Genomic DNA, 19,217 nt, shown 5'->3' with positions numbered 1-19,217 from the left:
GGTGAAAGCTCCTAAAATGGGAAAGGGATGGAAGGTGGACTTTAATCAAAACCTTCCTCATGCTTCCTCAGCTAAAGAGAAGAGTATCTCACCTGAAAGCATTGATTAAGTTTTCTTTTCTTTTGCCTTGGGCTGAAGCTCAACATGTTGCTCTTAATCTTCGCTTTCCAGTGTGGGGACTAAGGAAAATTTGCCTTTAGGATTTTACTGCCTTAGGGTTTGGGCATCAACTTAGCAAGCAGGAGCTTGATGGCTGTTGGTGTTTGAGGAAGCAGTGAGCCACCATACAGGTGCCATGGAGCTCACAGTTCAGCTGCACACACCCATCTCCCCAGATTTGTCATGTGTTTAGCCATTTCCTCGAGCTGGAAATCTGGGAATTGATTTGGTTTTGCTCATGTAATTGATCTCTCTGTTGCTGAGCAGGTAGTTTTCTGTCTTTTTTCAGCCAGCATGAAATCCCAGCCTGGTGTGAGGCTTGGGAAGCTGCTGTAGTTTGGGGCTGCTTCGGGTCACCAGACCAAGCCAGCAGCCTGAGCACTGCATGCACACCCCCAGTTTCTGCAGGGTTTGTGCTGCTCTTCTCTGCATCCTTGGTGCTTCCCCTAAGCATGAGGCACTGCCGCAGTACCTGCTCTGCCCCGGCTGCATACAGAAATGTGTCTGCCTGCAGCTTGTTTCCACAGTTCTGTCATTTCATCAAAAGCAGGTGTGTGTACATATTGCACACCTACCCCTGGGTGACCCTGACCCTGGCAGAACTGCCCAGCAGCTGCCCCTTTACAACCGCTTGTGCAGACCAGACCCTTAAAGCTCTGGCTGGCGACTAAGTGATGAAGAGTAGACAAAGTTTTATCTGCAGATCCCTGCCATCATTTGGACAGAATGTCTGTTCTTCATCCTCCCCTGCAGTGCCATGGTTTACCCAGCTCACCTCAGTGTCCCCCAGCCCTGGGCACAGCTCAGCCTAATGCCCTCAGCCCAGCTGGGGTGCTGAGCTGCTCTGCTCCATCCTGCCTGCAGATGGGGACTGAAAACTGCATTTTGAAGGCACAGATGCTCTAAGTGCTGCAGCTCACTTCCAGATGGCAATTACTCTTCTACTGCAAGCCAGGCTCTGCCTCCTCCTGAGATCAGCATTTCATGAAGGGGGGATGCAGTGTTTAAAATGCAGCAGTCCCTCCCCTTGAGCTGCCTTCCCAGGTCCTCTGCTGAGACAGAAGGAACCTGAGGACCTGCGGTGGATGCAATCTATTAGTGCAGACTGCTGTAAGAAATGGGCTAAAATGTGTGGGCTGCATACAAATATGTACACACATACATTTAATATGGCTTGGTTTACATATCAAACAGAAAATGCTGGAGAAGCAAAACCATGGGCAAAATGTCTTTAATGTTGCCTGTTCTGGGGCACAAAGCAGCAGGGAAGGGCTGCTTGGCAGGCCTGCCTTTGCTTCTCCAGGAAGGGGTGATTTGGACTGCAGATGATCCAGCTTGCAGTTCTTACACTGATAATCAGGGAAGGCTGCTGTGCATCATGCTTCTAAGCTGAGGTGGAGTGCTCTGGGTTTCCAGGCCAGCTCAGCTTTGCAGAGTACATCGGGGCAGAAGGGCACCGCAGACCTGCAGACAGTTTCGCTTTGGATGAAAAAAATCTAAGTATTTGTTTTTGAGCACATGCTAGAATCCTCTATGGTACATAAGAATTACCCCTCGTTTTGGAGAGAGCCAACCAGGGGATTTGGCACCAGATCTCTGGCTTTTATGTTCCTTGTAAAAGGCTTGAAGAACTCAAGTAGTCTGGTACTCAGCTGGGGATATTTTCCCTGCACTGAGATAAACCGGGTATTGCAGCTCATTTCTCTTCTAGGTTTATGTGAAATCCTGTCCACCTTGAAATCAGAGGTTTATGTTTTATTCCAGTGAAGCCAAGCTTTCATTTTTATTTCACAGGGAGTTTGGTTTGATTTATATGATTAAGAGTTTTAAGAATCTTATTTTTCTTGTAATAACTTTAAATAAACTTGACACTCCCCCCCACCCCAGCCTTTTAGAAGCTTCCTGAGTGTGGAGGGATATACACACCCATAAATCATGTCTCTAAGATGAGGCTGTTTTTGTGACTGTGAGCAGTAATATTGATAAACAGAGAGAAAACCAAGACAGCCTTATGCTGCCTCACACCCCAGTAGGAAGATCCTAGAGAGCAAATGCTTGAACAAGAATATTCTCAGAAAGCCACAAACACTTTAAGTTTAGCAGCCTGATACAGTCTGGTTACAGCTGTAGCAGCTGCTACAGGTATAGAGAGGGAAGCATGTCAGGGAGGTTAATGCCACTCTGAGTTGTCTTCTGTTTTCAATTTGCCCTTTTGTCTTCCTCTCCCAGATTTTCAGACTGAAGGTTTATGAACTCTGCCTGTTCATACTTGCAGAATTTTGGCATGTAGGCAATAAAAAAACCAAAACAAAACAGATGCATGCAGGTCTGTTTTGGGTTGATGTTAAAGAAGACCACAGAACAAGTGACACTGGACCTTTGCCTCAACTCCCATGAAGAGCTGACTGCAGGACAGCAATGTTAAGATGCTGGTGCTGCAGCTGCCCTTCAGTTCCTTAGCATGACAAAACCCTTACATTTATCCTTGGTTCTCTCAGGTTTATGAGTCTTGGCTTGACCCTGCAACCCATGTGCTTGTGCTGCAAGGTCCCCACGCTCTGGTGTCAGCTGTCCTTGTCCCAGGGGAAGGGCATTTCCTGAGAGCCCTGCTGGGACACAGGCTGCCACAACTCATCCCACCGTTGTGCTCATGAACATCCATCTTGTGACTTGCCCCAAAAACTCTTTGATCCCTTCCTATCTCCTTGGTCCCCCTGAGTTCCCATGATGGGCTTCAAAAGATTTACAATGGCTTTTGTTAAATATTGAAACCTTTTGCAACACTTTCTTGTTTTACAGGTTCCTGAGAGACTGAATTTCCAAAGCATTTTTTGTTGAGCAGCACAAACTTTAAGTCCCAGCTGTCTCTCCAACTTGTAGTCTCACTCTACCAGCAGTTGCAGGCTTTGATCATCAAAATTTCTATTATGCAACTTGATTAAAGGTATTCAGATCTCAAGGTGAGAGCAGAGGGAGATTTACATTTGAAGTGATTTATTAACCTGCTGTAATTTAAGGTCATGCTAGTTTCAGAATATTGTTAGTCCTTAATTTCAGTCTCTCTTTGTGCTATCCAGTAATAGACAACTAACATTAGTTTAATTCAAAGGGTTTTTGCTTCCTTGGAGGAAATACTAGACTGAAACCAAAATGTTGTAGTCATTAAAAGGGATTAGGAAAAAAAGGTGCTTCTGAATTCCCATTCTCAAAATCCCTATGCTGCAAACACAACTGATTAATGTACCACCTAGGTAAGAAATAAAAAATTGCCACCAGTACCCAAACTTGTATGGTACCTTTTATGTCACTTAGTAGCAAGGGAGTGTCAGTGTGAGCTGTGAATGGTACAAGTAGATTGTAACCACAGTCATTGCTTGGTAGTCTTCTTATTCTTATGACATGAAAAAACCTGGATGGGCTAAGTCTGGAATAGGCAAACATCTGATGACCATAATACCCTACTCTTCTACCAGTGTCACTTTGTGGCTTAGGGGGATAACAGTTCTATTCACATTGTTACACAGCTGTGTTGCCCCACCCTTAAGGGAGAGGGAGCCCTCAAGATTTGTAAATGCTCATGATTGAAAGGAATCACAAAACTCAGGGTACACAAAACCATGAAGTTTTATTAGTAAATTACATATTTGGCATGGAAATTGGTAAATTAGTCCCTGACTTACTAATATAAGCACATGACAGTGGGCTTTGGATAAAGAGGTAAAATGAAATAGAAGAAAGAAAGGAAGAGATAAATGAAAGAGAGAAAGAAAAAAAGAGAGAATGAGAAAGAAAGAAAAAAAGGAAGGAATCCCAGGCTTGGTGGGTGTACCTTTTTGCAGATAATTTTTCCTGCCCTGAAGACCATTTCTTCTGTTTCTGTGTGAATTAGTGATCATGCAGTCCATTCTTTCAGACCTTTTTGGATATGAGTCTGAGTGCTTTGGGGGTCTTGGGTGGTCTTGATCCTCCACTATGTTTCAGGTCCACTTCTCAGCTTCATTTCATGCTTGCACTGGACTGTGTTGTGCTTATCTCTAGCAGCCAGAAAAAGGATGTTTATCACAGAAAAGTACTGCCTCAGTATGTTCCCCTTCTCCAGACACATCTTGTTCTTTCCCAGAGCATGTTATTACCAACAATCATTGATTGGCTCCGCAGCCATCCAGCTATTGCTATTTGAGACATACACATTATCCCCTTATCTTCTGGGCTGCTATACCAGCCCCTAACCATTTTCCAGAAAGCCAAGAAAGTTAAAGAGTATTTTGGGATTCAGGCATGGCACAGATAGTGCTTACTAAACGCACTCACTTTATTGTGTTCATATAAGTCACCTTTTATTTCCTTGAGAATAGAATAATCATTTGATATACATAACTACAAGGTCATGATTACCATAAGAAAAACAACACACAATTCAGGTATCATGATAGAAAGCCAGAATGATCCTGGTACAAGAGAAAGTCAGGCCTGAATGTACCTACACTGGCTTTATTGGTGAAAATAAACCAACCTGAGCAGGGGTTGCTTGTGCCAATGTTGGGATGTGGTTTTGTGAACATGTGTGTCTGTCCATGCATGTGTAGCTCCTCTTTTCTGTGCCCTCTTTAGGCAGGGAAGTTCCATTTCATCTTCTGTTCTTCACCAATCCTATCACATGTGCAAAGATGTAGAAAATAATTCTGCTTCTTTGCCCCCAGAGGAAGAAGTTAGTACCCAGGTATTGATTTTTTCCACATTCTGTGATGACCTGGTCAGATTTCTGAGAGACCCAGGCTTAGATTTTGAAAATATCTGATATTCTTTCAAAAGAGAAAAAAAATACCAGGGGGACAATTTATGAGGGAAAAAAACACCAGAGCCAAAAATAAAATCATCTGGGAGGTCTGCAAGAAGGAAAGGTAAACAAGTGTGAGGAGCTAGTGTTGGGATGGTGGGCTGTGGGTCAGGGACAGATGTGCTGACAGGTTTCAGGCAGAGGCACCTGAAAGAAGGGACCTGTGATGAGCCCCCCAGGAACTGCACTCTGAGGGAAACTGTGTGCATGGTCTGTTAGACACACACATCTCTCTCTAACAACTCTACACCAAACCCTGAGCTGTGTTCTCCAGATGCTGAATGCACATCACAGTGAAAAGCAGTATCACCTCTTTGGAAGAGGACACAGGATCTGCCATGCAAATGTGAACTTTGGAAAGAGAGACTGTAAGTTATCAACATGACACCTTTGCAAACACATTAGTAATTACCTGCTAGTTAGATGCACTGTGAAAAATTCATTCTTATAAACCTGTGACACCCACAGTTACTCACTTTTGTGTTACTTTCTGAGCACTGCACATGTGTTCTGGGGCTGCAGCAGGCAGCGACTGCACAAGCGGTGCAGGCAGGACAATAACAGGCACTGGGAGTTTTGGTCTCAGCAGGACTCCCTGGGTAGGAAGGCTCCAGTTCTCAGAAGGGCCTGGTCACCTTCCTTGTTAGCGCTGGTAGCAATTCTCTAGGTTGTCCCACACTGGCAGAGCTACAGCTCAGCTTCCTCCTGGCTGTCTGTGGGGCTGAGCCTCTGCCCCAGCTGTGGGTGACTGAGTGGAGATGTTGCACACAAATAATATAACAAATAACTCTGGCTGAACCCTCAGTGTTTACCTGCTTAAATCCTTCATGCACACTGATCCTATAGATATGCTCTGAACATGCCTCAGATTAAAGACATCTGGGAATATTTCAGTAGGGATTTAACTATCCTGACTTCAGAAATAGAGATGCTGGCCATGACTTGGAGCTAGTGATCCTGCACCCTTTTTCCAATCAGTGGAAATTATTAGATGCTTCTGCAGAGTAATTAATTCATTCCTAAAGATGTCCGATAAATAGTTTTGTAAAAGTGCCCATTGGTGTCCTTCAAAAAAATCTTGGAATGAGGAATGGTAATGTAGATACCTAAACTTGGATGAGATTAATCTTGCTCTGTATTTGTATCCCACTATTCTCTGGAACAGGAACTGAACTTGGGACACTAAAATTCATCTTTCTAGCCATTGGGCTACTGGATATTCTCTGTCTCATTTGCTTGATATTGTATAAAAGTGCAGGGACTGATGACTTGCCTTTAATCCATAATGACCAGTTGTGCCTCAGAGCACTGCAGAAGCTATGGAGGAGGAAAGCTGGAGCAGAGACCATGTTTGCACACACACACACACACACATTGCTCTTAAAATCCTGATTTTCTCTAGCCAGTGACATGGTAAAAGGTAATGTCCTAGAAGTGGCTGCTTGAGCTGCAGTGGCAGAATGTGACAATGGGAAACCCAAGGGCAGAGATCTTTCTCTGGCAGAGGAACTGCTGCAGATGCACAGCAATGATGCTCATGTCAAGAGCAGGGAAGATGGTGCTGGAGCAATTATTTTCTCTCTTTGTCCTTTGGTCCTGGTCTTGAAGAATCCACAACTGCCTTTTGTACCCCCTTGCTGCCTTTTTTGCACTGTCACCCTATGCAGGATATTCATACTATGTTTTAAGCTGTGCCTTAAACCAGGTTCTTCACAGCTCTTGGGAACACTGATTGGTGATTTGTGCTTTGTGTTTGTCACCTTGAGATCCTGGTGTCATCCTGCTCCTTAACAGATTATTTGGGATGTCTGTGCTTTCAGAGCTCCTTGCTATACGACATAGTCTTATCCATTGATTACCAGTATTCCCAGTATATATATATATATATATATACATATATATACTATGTATATATATGTATATATGTATATGTATATATATATATATACATATATATACTATGTATATATATGTGTATATATATATATATATATGTATATATATACCAATTTCCCAGTATTGATTTAGGCTACATGTCCTTTGAGTTTTTGGCAGTGACACACTGCACATATGTCATGATAGAAGTAATAAGAAAACCTGAAAAAGTTTGTTTCAAAGGGGAAAATGAAATTCAAAGACATTGCATAATGAACTCACAGAGAAGGTTTAATCTTGAGGAGATGACTCCAGTTGATGTTAAGCTGACCAGACATGTTGTGGATACCAGTCTGGGGAGGATATTTCCTCTCTGCCAAAGACTCAAAGTTTGACTGTTTTCTTAATAATTAATTGATACTCTTATCCTAATTTTATAAGTTTATGTAGTTCTAGTTTTGTTTACTTTTTATGGGTTATATTGATGGCATTACTTAAGCTGTAGGTCAGTCTGTGTAACAGTGTTACTGTGATTTGAGTTCCTATGACTTGGTAGTTGCTCCTGTGTCCATTTTGTTTTGTGTTTTCATGCCCTGATTCTGTTAGGCACCATAAAGCATCTGGTAGCTCCCTAAGGTCACATACATGGTAATTGAAAATATTTTTAAAATGATTCAATATTAGCCAATGATAAGAATTCTGTGACTATGTATAATATTTATGATTTAGAGGATAAAATTGTTTTCTTTTAAAGTATTTTGTTTTTTATTATGCTGGTGAATGACCTTTCTGCTGAAAGACCTTAGTGAAAAATACACTGCTTGCATTTTTTCCTAATGCTTTTTGCTAAAGTTCAGAAGATCAGCACTGGGTTGCAAAGTCTATTTTCTCTTGCCTATAAATAACTCTGTATACAGAGCAGAAGAGCTTTAGCAGGGCCCTGCCTGCGTGGCTGGCATACCCTGCATGCCAGGGGCACAGTCCCATGGGCAGAAAACCTGCAGTGTGCTGGAGTGGCCAGGAAGATCCCAGGTCTGAGCTGCCCTGTCCCAGCAGTGAGGCTGCCAGGAAGAGTCAGCCCAGTGGCAGAGCTGCCCGATTCTCTCTGCTCTGGACACGTGTCGGTGCAGGCGTGCGCTGCGTTCCAGGGCACTGAGCAAAGGCAGCAGCATCCCACTTGGGCTGACTTTATCTCCCTTTCCCCCAGGGCAGCTCAAACAACTGCTGTATCCTATAAAAGCTGGCTGTGGACAGCTTTTTGACATACAAAGGCAAGAAAAGGGAGTAAGAGATGTTATTAAGTGAAGGGGTCAATTCATACTTTGTATTTCACAATGCTACAACTGCCTTTTTGCTTTTTAATCTATTACTTCAATACAGTCTTTTATAAAGAAACATGTAATAGTTCCTTACTGTCCCTCAGGCTATGCTGGCTGAGGTTTCCTGTGCTTGGTAGCTTGATGTGAGAGTAATTGTTGCTGTTGTACAGTGACAGCTCATGCTACCCTGCTTTGACTCGTGAGGCCCATTTGTTCCACCTGAGCCTGTAATGTTTACATGGCCAGTCCTGGATCAGTGTTCCCCAATCACTTTTCTGTGTTGGCTGGGTCACCAGGAGGCAATCCAGACCTGGATGGGGAAAATCAGCATCTGATTCTGCAGAATAGTTTGCTTCAGGCCAGCCTCAGGCTGATGGTGGCAGAGCTGCTGTACACATTGTTTACTGTGTCCTCCTGCTGTGAGGGAAATACCTGAAATGAATGGGGAAATTATGGGGAATTTGTCATTATCTTGGTCCATAATTTATTCCATTTGGGCTTCATCAGCTGCATATGCAATGGGGATTGCCAGGCCCTGCAGACCAGAGGAGGGATACCTGAGTGGGAAGGTCTAACAAAAAGTGGAGAGCTCTGGTGGCATCGCCTCCAGTGACCTTGTCACTCCCATTGCTGGGGTGCTCACTGCAGCTAATGAAGACCAAGGATGCTGGGGATTATAAGGGGGGCTGAAATACTAATAACTCCTATGTAATTTCCAAAATACTGTAACAATCATCTTTAGAAACACTAGCTATCAAATTTTCTGAATTTATTCCAAAGACATTGAGCCTGGGACACAGCTGCTAATCAAAGAACATAATGGACCTATAAAACTATGAGGTAGAGACCTACTTGTTAACCTCAGGGGACTGAAGGTATGGAGGGGATCAATTTGGGCTGCACTTGCAATTTGTATGCCAGTGTGAAAAATGTTCCGTATAGAGAGCAGGATGAAAGATGAGAGCAGAGCATTGGGCAGAGGCTGCTTGAGACGTGTTCCCAGAGGGACTGAGGTTGCTGATCCTCCAGAGCTTCATGACTGAGCCTGGAGCTGTGATCTTTCAGTTTTGTCAGACATGAAGCTTATTTTGTACTGAGATGTGAAGTCGGGGCAGAAGCACTGTTGGAGCTGCCCTCTTTCGGGAAGAGTGCCTCACTATAAATTAGTATGGCAATGGAATAAACAGCCAAGTTAAGGGGCTTCTATACCCCAAACAGACCCTCAGAATAAACTGTGGTGGTTAGGGAAAGAGCTTTTGCCCTTGACATGAGGCTCGTTTGGAGGCTTGTGGTGCTGGGTGCTAGTTGTTGGGATGTCATAACACAGGACTTAGTGCCACTTGCTCAGGGATGCAGAACTCCCTGACTTCTGATGTTTGTGCAGCTCCAAAGCCAGAGCAGTGACCCTTTCTCAGCTGGATGTCACACAGGGGTGTTCTCAGTGCTCCTGGGTTCAGGGAGGCTGCTCTGGTGCTGAGGTGAGGTCAGATGGGAAGGTGCCTCCAGAAGGCTTTGTGACCTCCTACAGCTGCCATGGCATGGTGACTCTGGGGCACATTTCCACCAGAAATCAACCTGAAAAGTTGGGCAGTACCAGGGATATTGAGACAGGAGTCATTCAGGAGGGGGCACATGCTGGCATTGATCTTTCCTGGAGCAATATAAAAGAGTAATCAATCAGTATTTTTTGTGATGTTCAAGGTTTGAGGAGTACTCTGAAATATTCTGTACTAACAGATCGCAGTGCTCCATGTTGCCTGCTGGGCATATTTTTAAAAACTTCTGAAATGAATGAAGTGCTAATCGGAATAGATGTTTCATAGATGGTGAGCTTTCTGGACTATGATGGGAAAGGTCTGATTTTCTTTCTGAATTAAATAGGTACTTAAATCTAGGTTTTTGTACTTGCTGGTTTAGAGACAGGATGAACAATTTTCTGGTTTATGGACTGCAGTTATTTAAGTACTTCAGCTAAAGCTCTTGGCATAGTTTTTAATCCCTTTGGGAAAGTACTAATACCAAAATTCTTTAATTCCACATATATGCATGAATAGAAGCTTCAGAGCCATGGGTAGCCCTTCTGCTTGGTGGTGGCAGGAGAGTTTTGGACTGGTTGGGGTGCCTGTTATTGTTCATGACTTTTGAGCAAAGGGCAGTCCAGGAAGAAAATCTGCATTTTTTTTTTTCAGAGTGTTAAGGTGTTTCAAGGTGTTAAGGTGTTTCAAGTGTTTCATGTGGCTTCAGTGACAGCAATGTCCCAGATTTACTGAGAGGGGAAAGATAGAATGATGCCAGTGCCTTGGTCTCACCCTGCAGTAGCAGTAGATTTGTGGTTCCTTAGAACCTTTCTTTCTGCTTACAGCTGCACTGGGTCTCTCATCACAGGTCTGGACTTGGCTTTCATATTTTAGTTGCTCCTTCCCCTGCCTCCACATCTACAACACCTTCGGGTGGACAGCGGGTCCATTGGTGCTGTGCAGCACTCCTGGGGTGCAGAGATGAAGGGAAGTATCCCAGGGATTGAACTCTCCCCCTTCCTGTGTCACAGCGGTGCTGGTGCCCACCATGGCAGTGCCAGCCCTCTGCTGAGGCTGCTCAGTACGGCTGCAGCCTCTGGACAGCCCGAGGGATTCATCTGGGTGGGAGGAGCCCACTGACACCCCGGGGTGCTGCTGGAGGGCACTGGGACAGTGTGCTCTCCTCTTCCAAGCACCAGCCCAGACATTTTATGTAAATAAATTAATTCTCTTAAAAAGTGTAATCACTAAATAGTCTTTCTTGCTGTCCCCAAGATTTGCAGAGCTTTGTTGCAGCGTTTGTCATGTTTGATATTTCATCTTTTTCAGTTTTTAAGCTTGAAGAAGTTGAAAATAGAGCAGGTCAGCAGGTGGCTGCATCACAGAAAGTCTCATCATTCCTCTTTCTCCCAACACAATTTCTTGGTTATTTATTATTTTTCTCACTTTAAATGTCTTCACACTTACAGCATGATCTGTAGATGAACAGTAGCTTTCTGGATTAGTTTGCATTCCAATGTGTTTTGTTTTTTTTTTCCTAAGAGGGGCAGCCATCCCATCAACTCAAATGTAGGTATTTGGGCAGTTCCTGAATGGGAATGGAAGATGGTGTTCCAGACCCCTGTGTGTGAGTGGGTCTTTGTGCACTGATGTTCCCCCAATTGTTTAAAGGATATAGATTTGTACCTTGTAAGCAAAACCCTCTTTATTGATTAATTGAACGGGCAGAGTGACTTATTGTCATAGAGGCACTAAAGACAGGAAGGGCACAACATAATTTTTAGATTGGCTATAATTCAGAGATATTGCTTATGTTACTGTGTCTTGACAAGACATTTAAAAAAAAAATTGCTCTAAGCTGAGTTGCCAGCTATGGAGACAGATGTGTCATCACATCATTGCTGTTAGAAATACTGAGAAAAATATTCCAGAATCCTCTGGGCTGGACTAAGCATGTGTGCCTTGGCTCCAGGAGGGTGGTGGCTATGCAGAACCTATGGGTACTTGAGTGGTGGGGAGGGGCTGCTCTGAGTGTCCCTCTCCAAGGGAGAGGACAGTTCTGGGCGCTGAGCAGGGGACCTGTGAGGGGCTTGGGACACTGGTGATGTATGAATCCTGGCTGAAACAGCTGTTTCTGTCCAGATAATGCACGGATTTCCCTTTGAGTGATGGCTAGTTAAAGTCACTCACTGTTTGGATGACAGCTGTGAAGGTAAAGGTGTTTGGTTCTGGGTGTCCACTTCTCCAGGCCCCTCCACTGACATATGGTGAAAGAGCCTTGGGGGTCCTGGAGTCTGATAGCTCTGGAGGGTGGGAAGCCTGCAGGACACAGCTGTGGCAATTCTCTCCCAGCCCCTCAGTAGCCAGGAGAGTAGGCAGCCTGCCAGGCTTGTGTGGCCTTTTAGCAGCAATTAGAGAAAATATCCTGGCTTCTAGGGGACAGAAGAGGGAAAGGGCTCTTTTGGAGACTTTTGTGAAGTCAGTCCCTAATGGGATCAGACATCCCTGGGCAAGTTCAAAGCCTTCTCTAGCTAGCTGGCTTCTCTAGCTCCATGGCAGTGTACCAAGAAACTTTTTCACTTCAAGGCACTCCCAAGCAATGAGAAACCTGGAGTGTGACATCCTCATTTGCTGAGGTGTGCTCTTCCCCTTTTGCCTCTGCAGTTCTGGCCCCAGGTTTCCGTGGCAGCAGTGATGTACAAAAAGAGCACAGTGGCTAAGACAGAAATTGCCTGCAGCTTTGCCTGTCCTTGCCTTTGTAAAATGAATTTGGAGACTTCCAGTAGAGATCATGGTATGTTGCATCCGCAAACCCTGGCCTGAATGCTGAAATCATTATCAGTACAGACATTCAGCAAAGAAGATAAAACATTATTTGTACTTGCAAAAGTAGTTACTGGCTGCATGTAGACTTAGAATGTTTAAAAAGTAACCACTGGCGGTTTCTGGAGGACAAGAGAGGTGGTTTGGGCTTCAGTGCAAGTTGTTGGGTGTGTCCTTACATTTGTACGACCCCCAGGAGCGGGTTAATGACTTGGTGTGTGACTGGTCATGACAACTCTTAGAAGAGGTGTCTCATGCTGAGCTGCTGATACACATCAGAGGTTGAGAAATGCCAAATGGTGACAGAGGGCCAAAAGAACAAGGGAAAAAGAGGAAGAATAGTTCTGAGGAACAGAAGAAGAAAATGGGGAACGAAAGATTTGATTTACTGAATGGCACCAGCACTTATCTCAGAGGTAGGATTAAGAACCAGTGGGAAGCTGAGGAGGAAAAGGAGATTCAGAATAAGTCTGGTGGTGATAAAGAGTACATGGGATGTAGAGAGGGCTAAGCATGAGATGTTTGTGTTTAGCAGAGATGGCACAAATCAGATGGCATCTCATCTTTGATGGAGATGAGAAGGTTTTGGTAACGGTGGCTGGCTGCACATTCAGATGAAAATTATCAGGGAAGAAATGGGTCCATATTTGAACTTGTGCATCAGTTCCTAGCGGGCAGCTGTCCACATTGGGGCTAAATTGTTGGCAGTCTAATCACTGAGACCATGGAATAAGTGGATATATGGGCTACAAATGCCCCTCCTGTTTAGGGGAGCACAGTGAAGTGAAACCAGTGCAACCTATGCTCTGTTGTAACTAAATGAAGAGTGCTGTCTGTCCAGCAGCTTTCTGGAAGAAAAGATGACATCTTTGGTGAGATCTTGTGGGAGCTTTTAAATTTCCTGCCTTTTTTATTTAATTTGTTTGAAGGTCTGCTCTTCCAGGCTCTGCAGTTTGTGTGAACAGCCTAAGGCAGAGAAGTACCTGGAGAAGTAGTGAGCTCCAGAGCCCACATTTGCTTAAGAAAAGGGCTGCACCGAAATCTGTCTGTGGTGTTTTTTGTCAACACTCCTGCCCAAAAGTGCATTGGTGATCACAGGCTGGCAGGTTTACTTACACTGTTCCACTGCAGTTTGGAGCAGAGAATCTGCATCAAAGAATTGATGTAGCATAGGTATGAAAAAGAGATATTAAAAGGTGTCATAATAACAACAGTGCAATGCAAATGTTGTACTACTATGTTTAAAAGACAAAAGACATGTTATCAACAAAAAGTTAGACTGGATGAAGCCATATGGCTTCAGCACACTTCCCTGTGGTACCACTGGGACTGAACCAGGCACACACCCAGATTTCCAGCCATGAAAACAGTGGCTATTTAAGCAACATCAGTTTTTAAGATGCTTCATATTTTCTATGTGTTTATTGTAATGCAAAATTATTTTATTAGTTCAGCTGGTTGAAATTTTCTCTGGGGAATATTAATCTGAAAAAACAAGATTCTGCAGTTGTCTCAGGCTGTATGAAGGCAAATTATCATTTTTTGAAGAAAATTATATTTTAAGGATATAGGGAGTACTTATATTTAAAAATGTCATATTTGTGTGAAAAATATTGCTTGTTTTCCAGGTAGACATCTTACAGTGTCTAGAGTCTATAAACTGATGATTTATTTTCCCTAACTGGAGGTAAGGAACATTTAATGAGGGGTGGATTTGGTCCCAAAAGAAGCTGGCTGTTTACCAACATTTTTACACCATTATGATGTTTTTCAAGACTTTTTTTTCTGTAAAATAAATTGCAAATGTAATTATGCCCCCTTAACAGAGCTTGTCAACAAAACCTTTCTAGGGCTAGTTAAAACTGCTCGATATCTGAGTTAAATATGGGTTATGCTCAGGTTAATTCTGTATATGTGGTGTGCTCTCAGAAGTTGTTTCTCACCACTGGCAATCTGGCCACCCTAGTCCTGTGTCTCCTGTGGTTGGAAGGGGAATAAGGATTTAGGCTTTTCCAACAGAAAGAGATTTTCCTGTGTCTGTGTCACCTCATAAACTTTAACTTGCCATTATAAAATTTGTTTGGTCATGTACATGTTTATTCATAAACTGGAGTAAGAAATTGAAATGGTTGATTCCATTTTTTATAAGGCAGTAGCTAATTAACTCTACTCATATGCAAGAAAATGATTGTTTCTCAGGGTAACACTGAGGCCTGTTACTCAAAATTAACACAAACTATATACAATTGAAAAAATGAAAGATTTTTGGATATATATTTTATTTGACAGTGGTTTAGAATATCATACAGTAAACAAGATTTCTGTAAAAGTTAATTTATCCATAGTGGTGCGTTTCATAAAAATAGTTGCTCACTTACAGCCTTTCTGTGACTATTAATACATGGAATTATATTTATAGAGATAGAGCTGTACAAGGTAAATTCACAGCTAACACTACACAGAAATATTATTTGGAATGGGGTTTAGATGATGTGCTGTCTTCACAGGTTATCGATTACAGCCGCATAAAGCAATTACTGCACAAGGAGTAGCTGTGAACTGTGCAAATTAGAGTTTATGCAAGCATAATCTCAACTGTTTTTCAGATTTCATTGTTTGCTTTCTTTATACATAAAAATAAGATACCGGGACGTGCATCTACACTACAGAAGCATTGTCCAAAATCAGATTCAATAAATTAATGGCAAATTATATTGGATTCTAGTTCAGGGGATAAAGATTTTTTTTTTTTCCATTAAATAAGAGTTTTATAAACAGCTACATGGATTTGTGCTTTTTTAGAAATTATAAATGGATTTTTCTTTCTAAAAAAAAATGTCTGAAAGCTGCAAAATCCTTGACTTGAGGCTTTTCAAACAATTGGACAGGAAGAAACATGTCTATAAATTTCTCAGTCCAGTGCAATGTTTGAGACATACATTAATGTGCTAATTTCTTGGAACAAAGCCAATCTCAATCTAGTTTTTCAGCAGAGCATGTGAGGAACTAAGATTGCTAGTGAACAATAATTTTAAATACAAATTTTTGACAGTACTTAGCTTTATGATTTTTTTTTTTAATTACCAATGTATTATTGCCCAGGATTTTGTTTTAATTTTGACAGACGAATAAGCATATGCACATTTACACAGACACACACACACACATTTTGAAACAGGATTATGACTGGTTGACTGAACTCGGAGTTATTTCCTGTGAAGGCAGACTGGAATGTTTACCTGGCACTTAAGGCTTAAAATTCAAAACAGACAAGCAAGAAAGATAAAAACAAAAAGAAATAAAAAATGGAGATAGGGAAAAAAAAATGGTAAAATGGAAACCATTTTAAAGATGGAAAAATACTGAATTTACTGAATGAGGACACCAACAACTGTATTTCAGAAAGCAGTCTAATTATTGTTGACGTGTGCCTGAAAGGCACCTGCTCTGCCAAACTGAGGGGATGAGAGATGAGAGCGTCCTAAGTAAATGTGGATAGGTATGAAACATAGCACTGTTGATAAGTGATGCTATCATCTTCTGCAGGAAGGAAAGGCCTTTCCTTAAGGAAACTGCAGCTTTTTCTCTGTAGCACTCTTCCTTTCATTGCAAGGGCCTTGCAGATGCTTGGGGTTTGAGCCTGACCAATTGGTTTGTGTGCTACCTCGCAGGACTTGGGGAACCTGTAATAAATCACTTTTGATAATAATTTGCAAATACAACTCCACCTTAACTCCTTTCCAATGTACAGAAACATGGTTTGTTCACAAAAATGGCAGTAGAAATGGTATCACAGAAACTAATCCACTGGATTCCCCACTCCTCCCGTAGCGCCCAGTGAACTATGCTACAGGGTACCACGTGGACTATCCCAAAGCGTTAACAGTGGAGATGTGTCATGGGTGTACAGTTCCAAACGATGCTTTAAAGAAACCCTTTAACCCCTGTCTAGATATGTCGAGAACAATTTATTTACAACATTTTAGCTCCATGAAAAGATCCTCTCTCGGTTTCAGCTTGCTCCGTGCAGTTTTATTTAAGGCGATGTTCCAGTTTGTGATTGCTCTAACTTGTTCCAGTTTCTTGATATAAAGTTTGAATGAAATCCAAGTCCTTCATGCAGTGGGAAAAAAATGCTAAAGCTACACTGCACTATCCTTCTCTGATGTACTGTCCTTCATATTGTTTTGGTTTCTTCCATAGCTGCCAAAGTCCCTAAAATGGAACTGGGACTTTAGGGTCGATTTTAAATCTCTGTGTTGACTATATGCTTTTGAACTTATTAGATACTGTGCACATTGTCATGGAATTACACACTAATGTTTTCATTCCTCAATGCTTTGTGTATATGTGTGATAGTTAAAATAAATTAAAACAAACCAATGTGAGACAAAAACTAAGAAGAATGTTCTGCGTCAGTTTGAGACAGTTAGAGGGCAACAGTCCCTTGCTTATCTGCTCATGGCAGAAGTACCAGACTTCAGGACACTCGGTAGCTTGTCTGAGCCAGGGATTTTCCACGGCCCTGGAGAGACCGTTGCCTTTCGAACTGCGGTGTTGGTGCTGCGAGTGCTAATGGAGTGGAGATGTCCCTTCCTGGGGAACTCGCTGGGTTTCCCATCAGGGTCCCTCTGGCTGTGGTCCATATCACTTCCAGGTGAGCCGCAGCGGTTGCTACTGTATGTCTTGGTAGCTCCTGTATCGATCTTGACATGGTCGGGTGCTGCAGCTGACCTCTTCTCACTGGTGTTTGTGGATCTGTGATCTTCTTTTTTGCTAAGAGATCCTCCTCTCTTGCTTTCTGGCTTCCTCAGCCTCCCAAACTGTTCATCACTGGTTCCAGCACACATGTGCTCTCTTGCGCCAGCCTCGATCATAACGCTGTGTCCCACCACTTTGCTTTCTGAGGTGGGCCTGCCACCATCAGTGGTCTTATTTTTGCCTTCTGTATATCCTTTCCAAGAAGCCTCTTCGTGCTTTGACCTGTCTACCTTTTTAGGACTTGCTGACCTTTCTCTTTGTTCTCCTAACCTTTTCTTTTTGTGACCGTTCACCGAAAGCTCCTTTGGTTTCCTTACATCGTGTTCCCTCTTGATATCCCATGTTGGCTCTGGGCTTATCTGGTGAGAAGGGTCAGAGGGTGGGGCTATGTGTGATGAAGATAATGGTGAGATTATGTCGTCGAGGGAAAGAGCTACTTCCGGCAGACCTGGGGAGGTGGCAGAGGGAGCACTCCAGGAGTTTGGTTCGTCTGTTTTAACAACAAAGAGAAGAGAGTTAAGGGCATTGCAGCACAGAGTGTATTGCATAAGCACATGTATTGGGAGCAACACTGATACCCGAACCATGTACCAGCCTTAGACCCCTCTGTTTCAGGTGAGGTGAAACTCCCTCAATTGTGGAAACCAGTATGGAGAAAACCAAAAATAGTTTCTCCACCAAAAAAAACAAAAACCAAAAAAAAAAATCCCAACAAAACAAAAACCAACAAAACAGGAGACACAAGAACCACAAAGCTGTTAACTGCAAATGCTAGAAACCCCAGTCTTTTTTTCATACAGGTTCTGCTTTCCTCTGCCTATGTTAAATTATTCTTAAAATAATAAAGGCACGTGCTCATGAAATCAAATAGCTTCTTTTGTAGCTGTATAATGGATTTCTTAGCTGGGCAATATCAGTGTTGTCTCTGAGGACAAATGAGAAGGACTTTCTGCCATCTATTAAACATGTCCCTACAAGCATATAATAATTGACAAGAATTTGTAGCTTAGATAAGGTCATCATTGAATTCTGTCTCATATTTTTTCTGAACAGATATAGTATTGCAGTGTTTATGGCCCCACAATTCTTACAGGGTACTTACACAGCTCTGCCTTTATATCACAGTGTCAGCTGCTGAGTCTCCTGGTTGTGCATTTTGAATTTCTCCTGGTTACTTAGCCTCAACACAATACGGTTGGATTGTGCAGATCCTGTTTAATTTAGCTAAATAAATGTCTCCTTTGCTGATTCACGATGATTTCCCTAATCCAAGCCAGAATATTCTGGGATGCCTTTCTCTTGCATATACATCCTCGTTTCTTTTGATTAACCTTCTGGCAGAAAACAAATTCATCGTGATTAATGACAGCATGGCTCCTATTCTTACCCGTCTACTTAGAGGTTAGAGAAATCACTGAACTTGGCTAATGTCATTCTCTATTTAGCTCCATTGCCTGGCTTTGAACAGTATGAGGAATAATCTGTCAGAGATGAAGGACTGTCTCAGGAATCCATGGAAACGAGGTAGAACTTGTGGCAAGAGCTGCATATTTTATGGGGGAGAAAATGTAACCTTCTAGCTAAAAAATGAGTGTGGACTTCTTCAGGTCAGGACTAATATCTCTCAGTGATATCAACTGCCCTTTAAAAAAGTAACATGCATTTTTCTCAGTGCTATGGCTGCTTTCAAATTATCATGGAGATACACATTGTCTTGAAAAATGCAGTAGATTCTACTGCCCAGCCTGGGATATGCAGCTTGCTTGACTAAGACAGCACTGTTAAGTTAATAGCTGTATTGAGTGATTGCTGCCTTGCAGATAAAAATAGGAGAGACAATAGTGAGGTGGGTGACGTAAAGGGAGGGAGCAGCACAGTTAGCTGAGGAGCTATTTATTTTCCCAGATGGTGTTTGTCATATGCTTT

General features: G+C 42.6%; 1 protein-coding gene across 2 annotated transcripts in view; it reads right to left on the bottom strand.

Moving 5' to 3' along the window:
• Nucleotides 1-14,630: 14,630 nt before the first annotated feature.
• Nucleotides 14,631-19,217, bottom strand: part of LOC131591889 (membrane-associated guanylate kinase, WW and PDZ domain-containing protein 2) — a 706,821-nt gene continuing 702,234 nt past the window's right edge. For both annotated transcript variants that reach the window (XM_058862997.1, XM_058862998.1), the window contains one exon: nucleotides 14,631-17,781. In XM_058862997.1, coding sequence (XP_058718980.1) covers nucleotides 16,982-17,781 — 800 coding nt within the window. In that variant the 3' untranslated portion in view covers nucleotides 14,631-16,981. The remainder of the gene's footprint in view (nucleotides 17,782-19,217) is intronic.

This window comes from Poecile atricapillus, chromosome W, assembly GCF_030490865.1.
Source record: "Poecile atricapillus isolate bPoeAtr1 chromosome W, bPoeAtr1.hap1, whole genome shotgun sequence".
NCBI classification, from domain to species: domain Eukaryota; kingdom Metazoa; phylum Chordata; class Aves; order Passeriformes; family Paridae; genus Poecile; species Poecile atricapillus.
The sequence above is the reverse complement of the archived record's forward strand: the minus strand, read 5'-3'. Positions and strand labels throughout refer to the sequence as shown.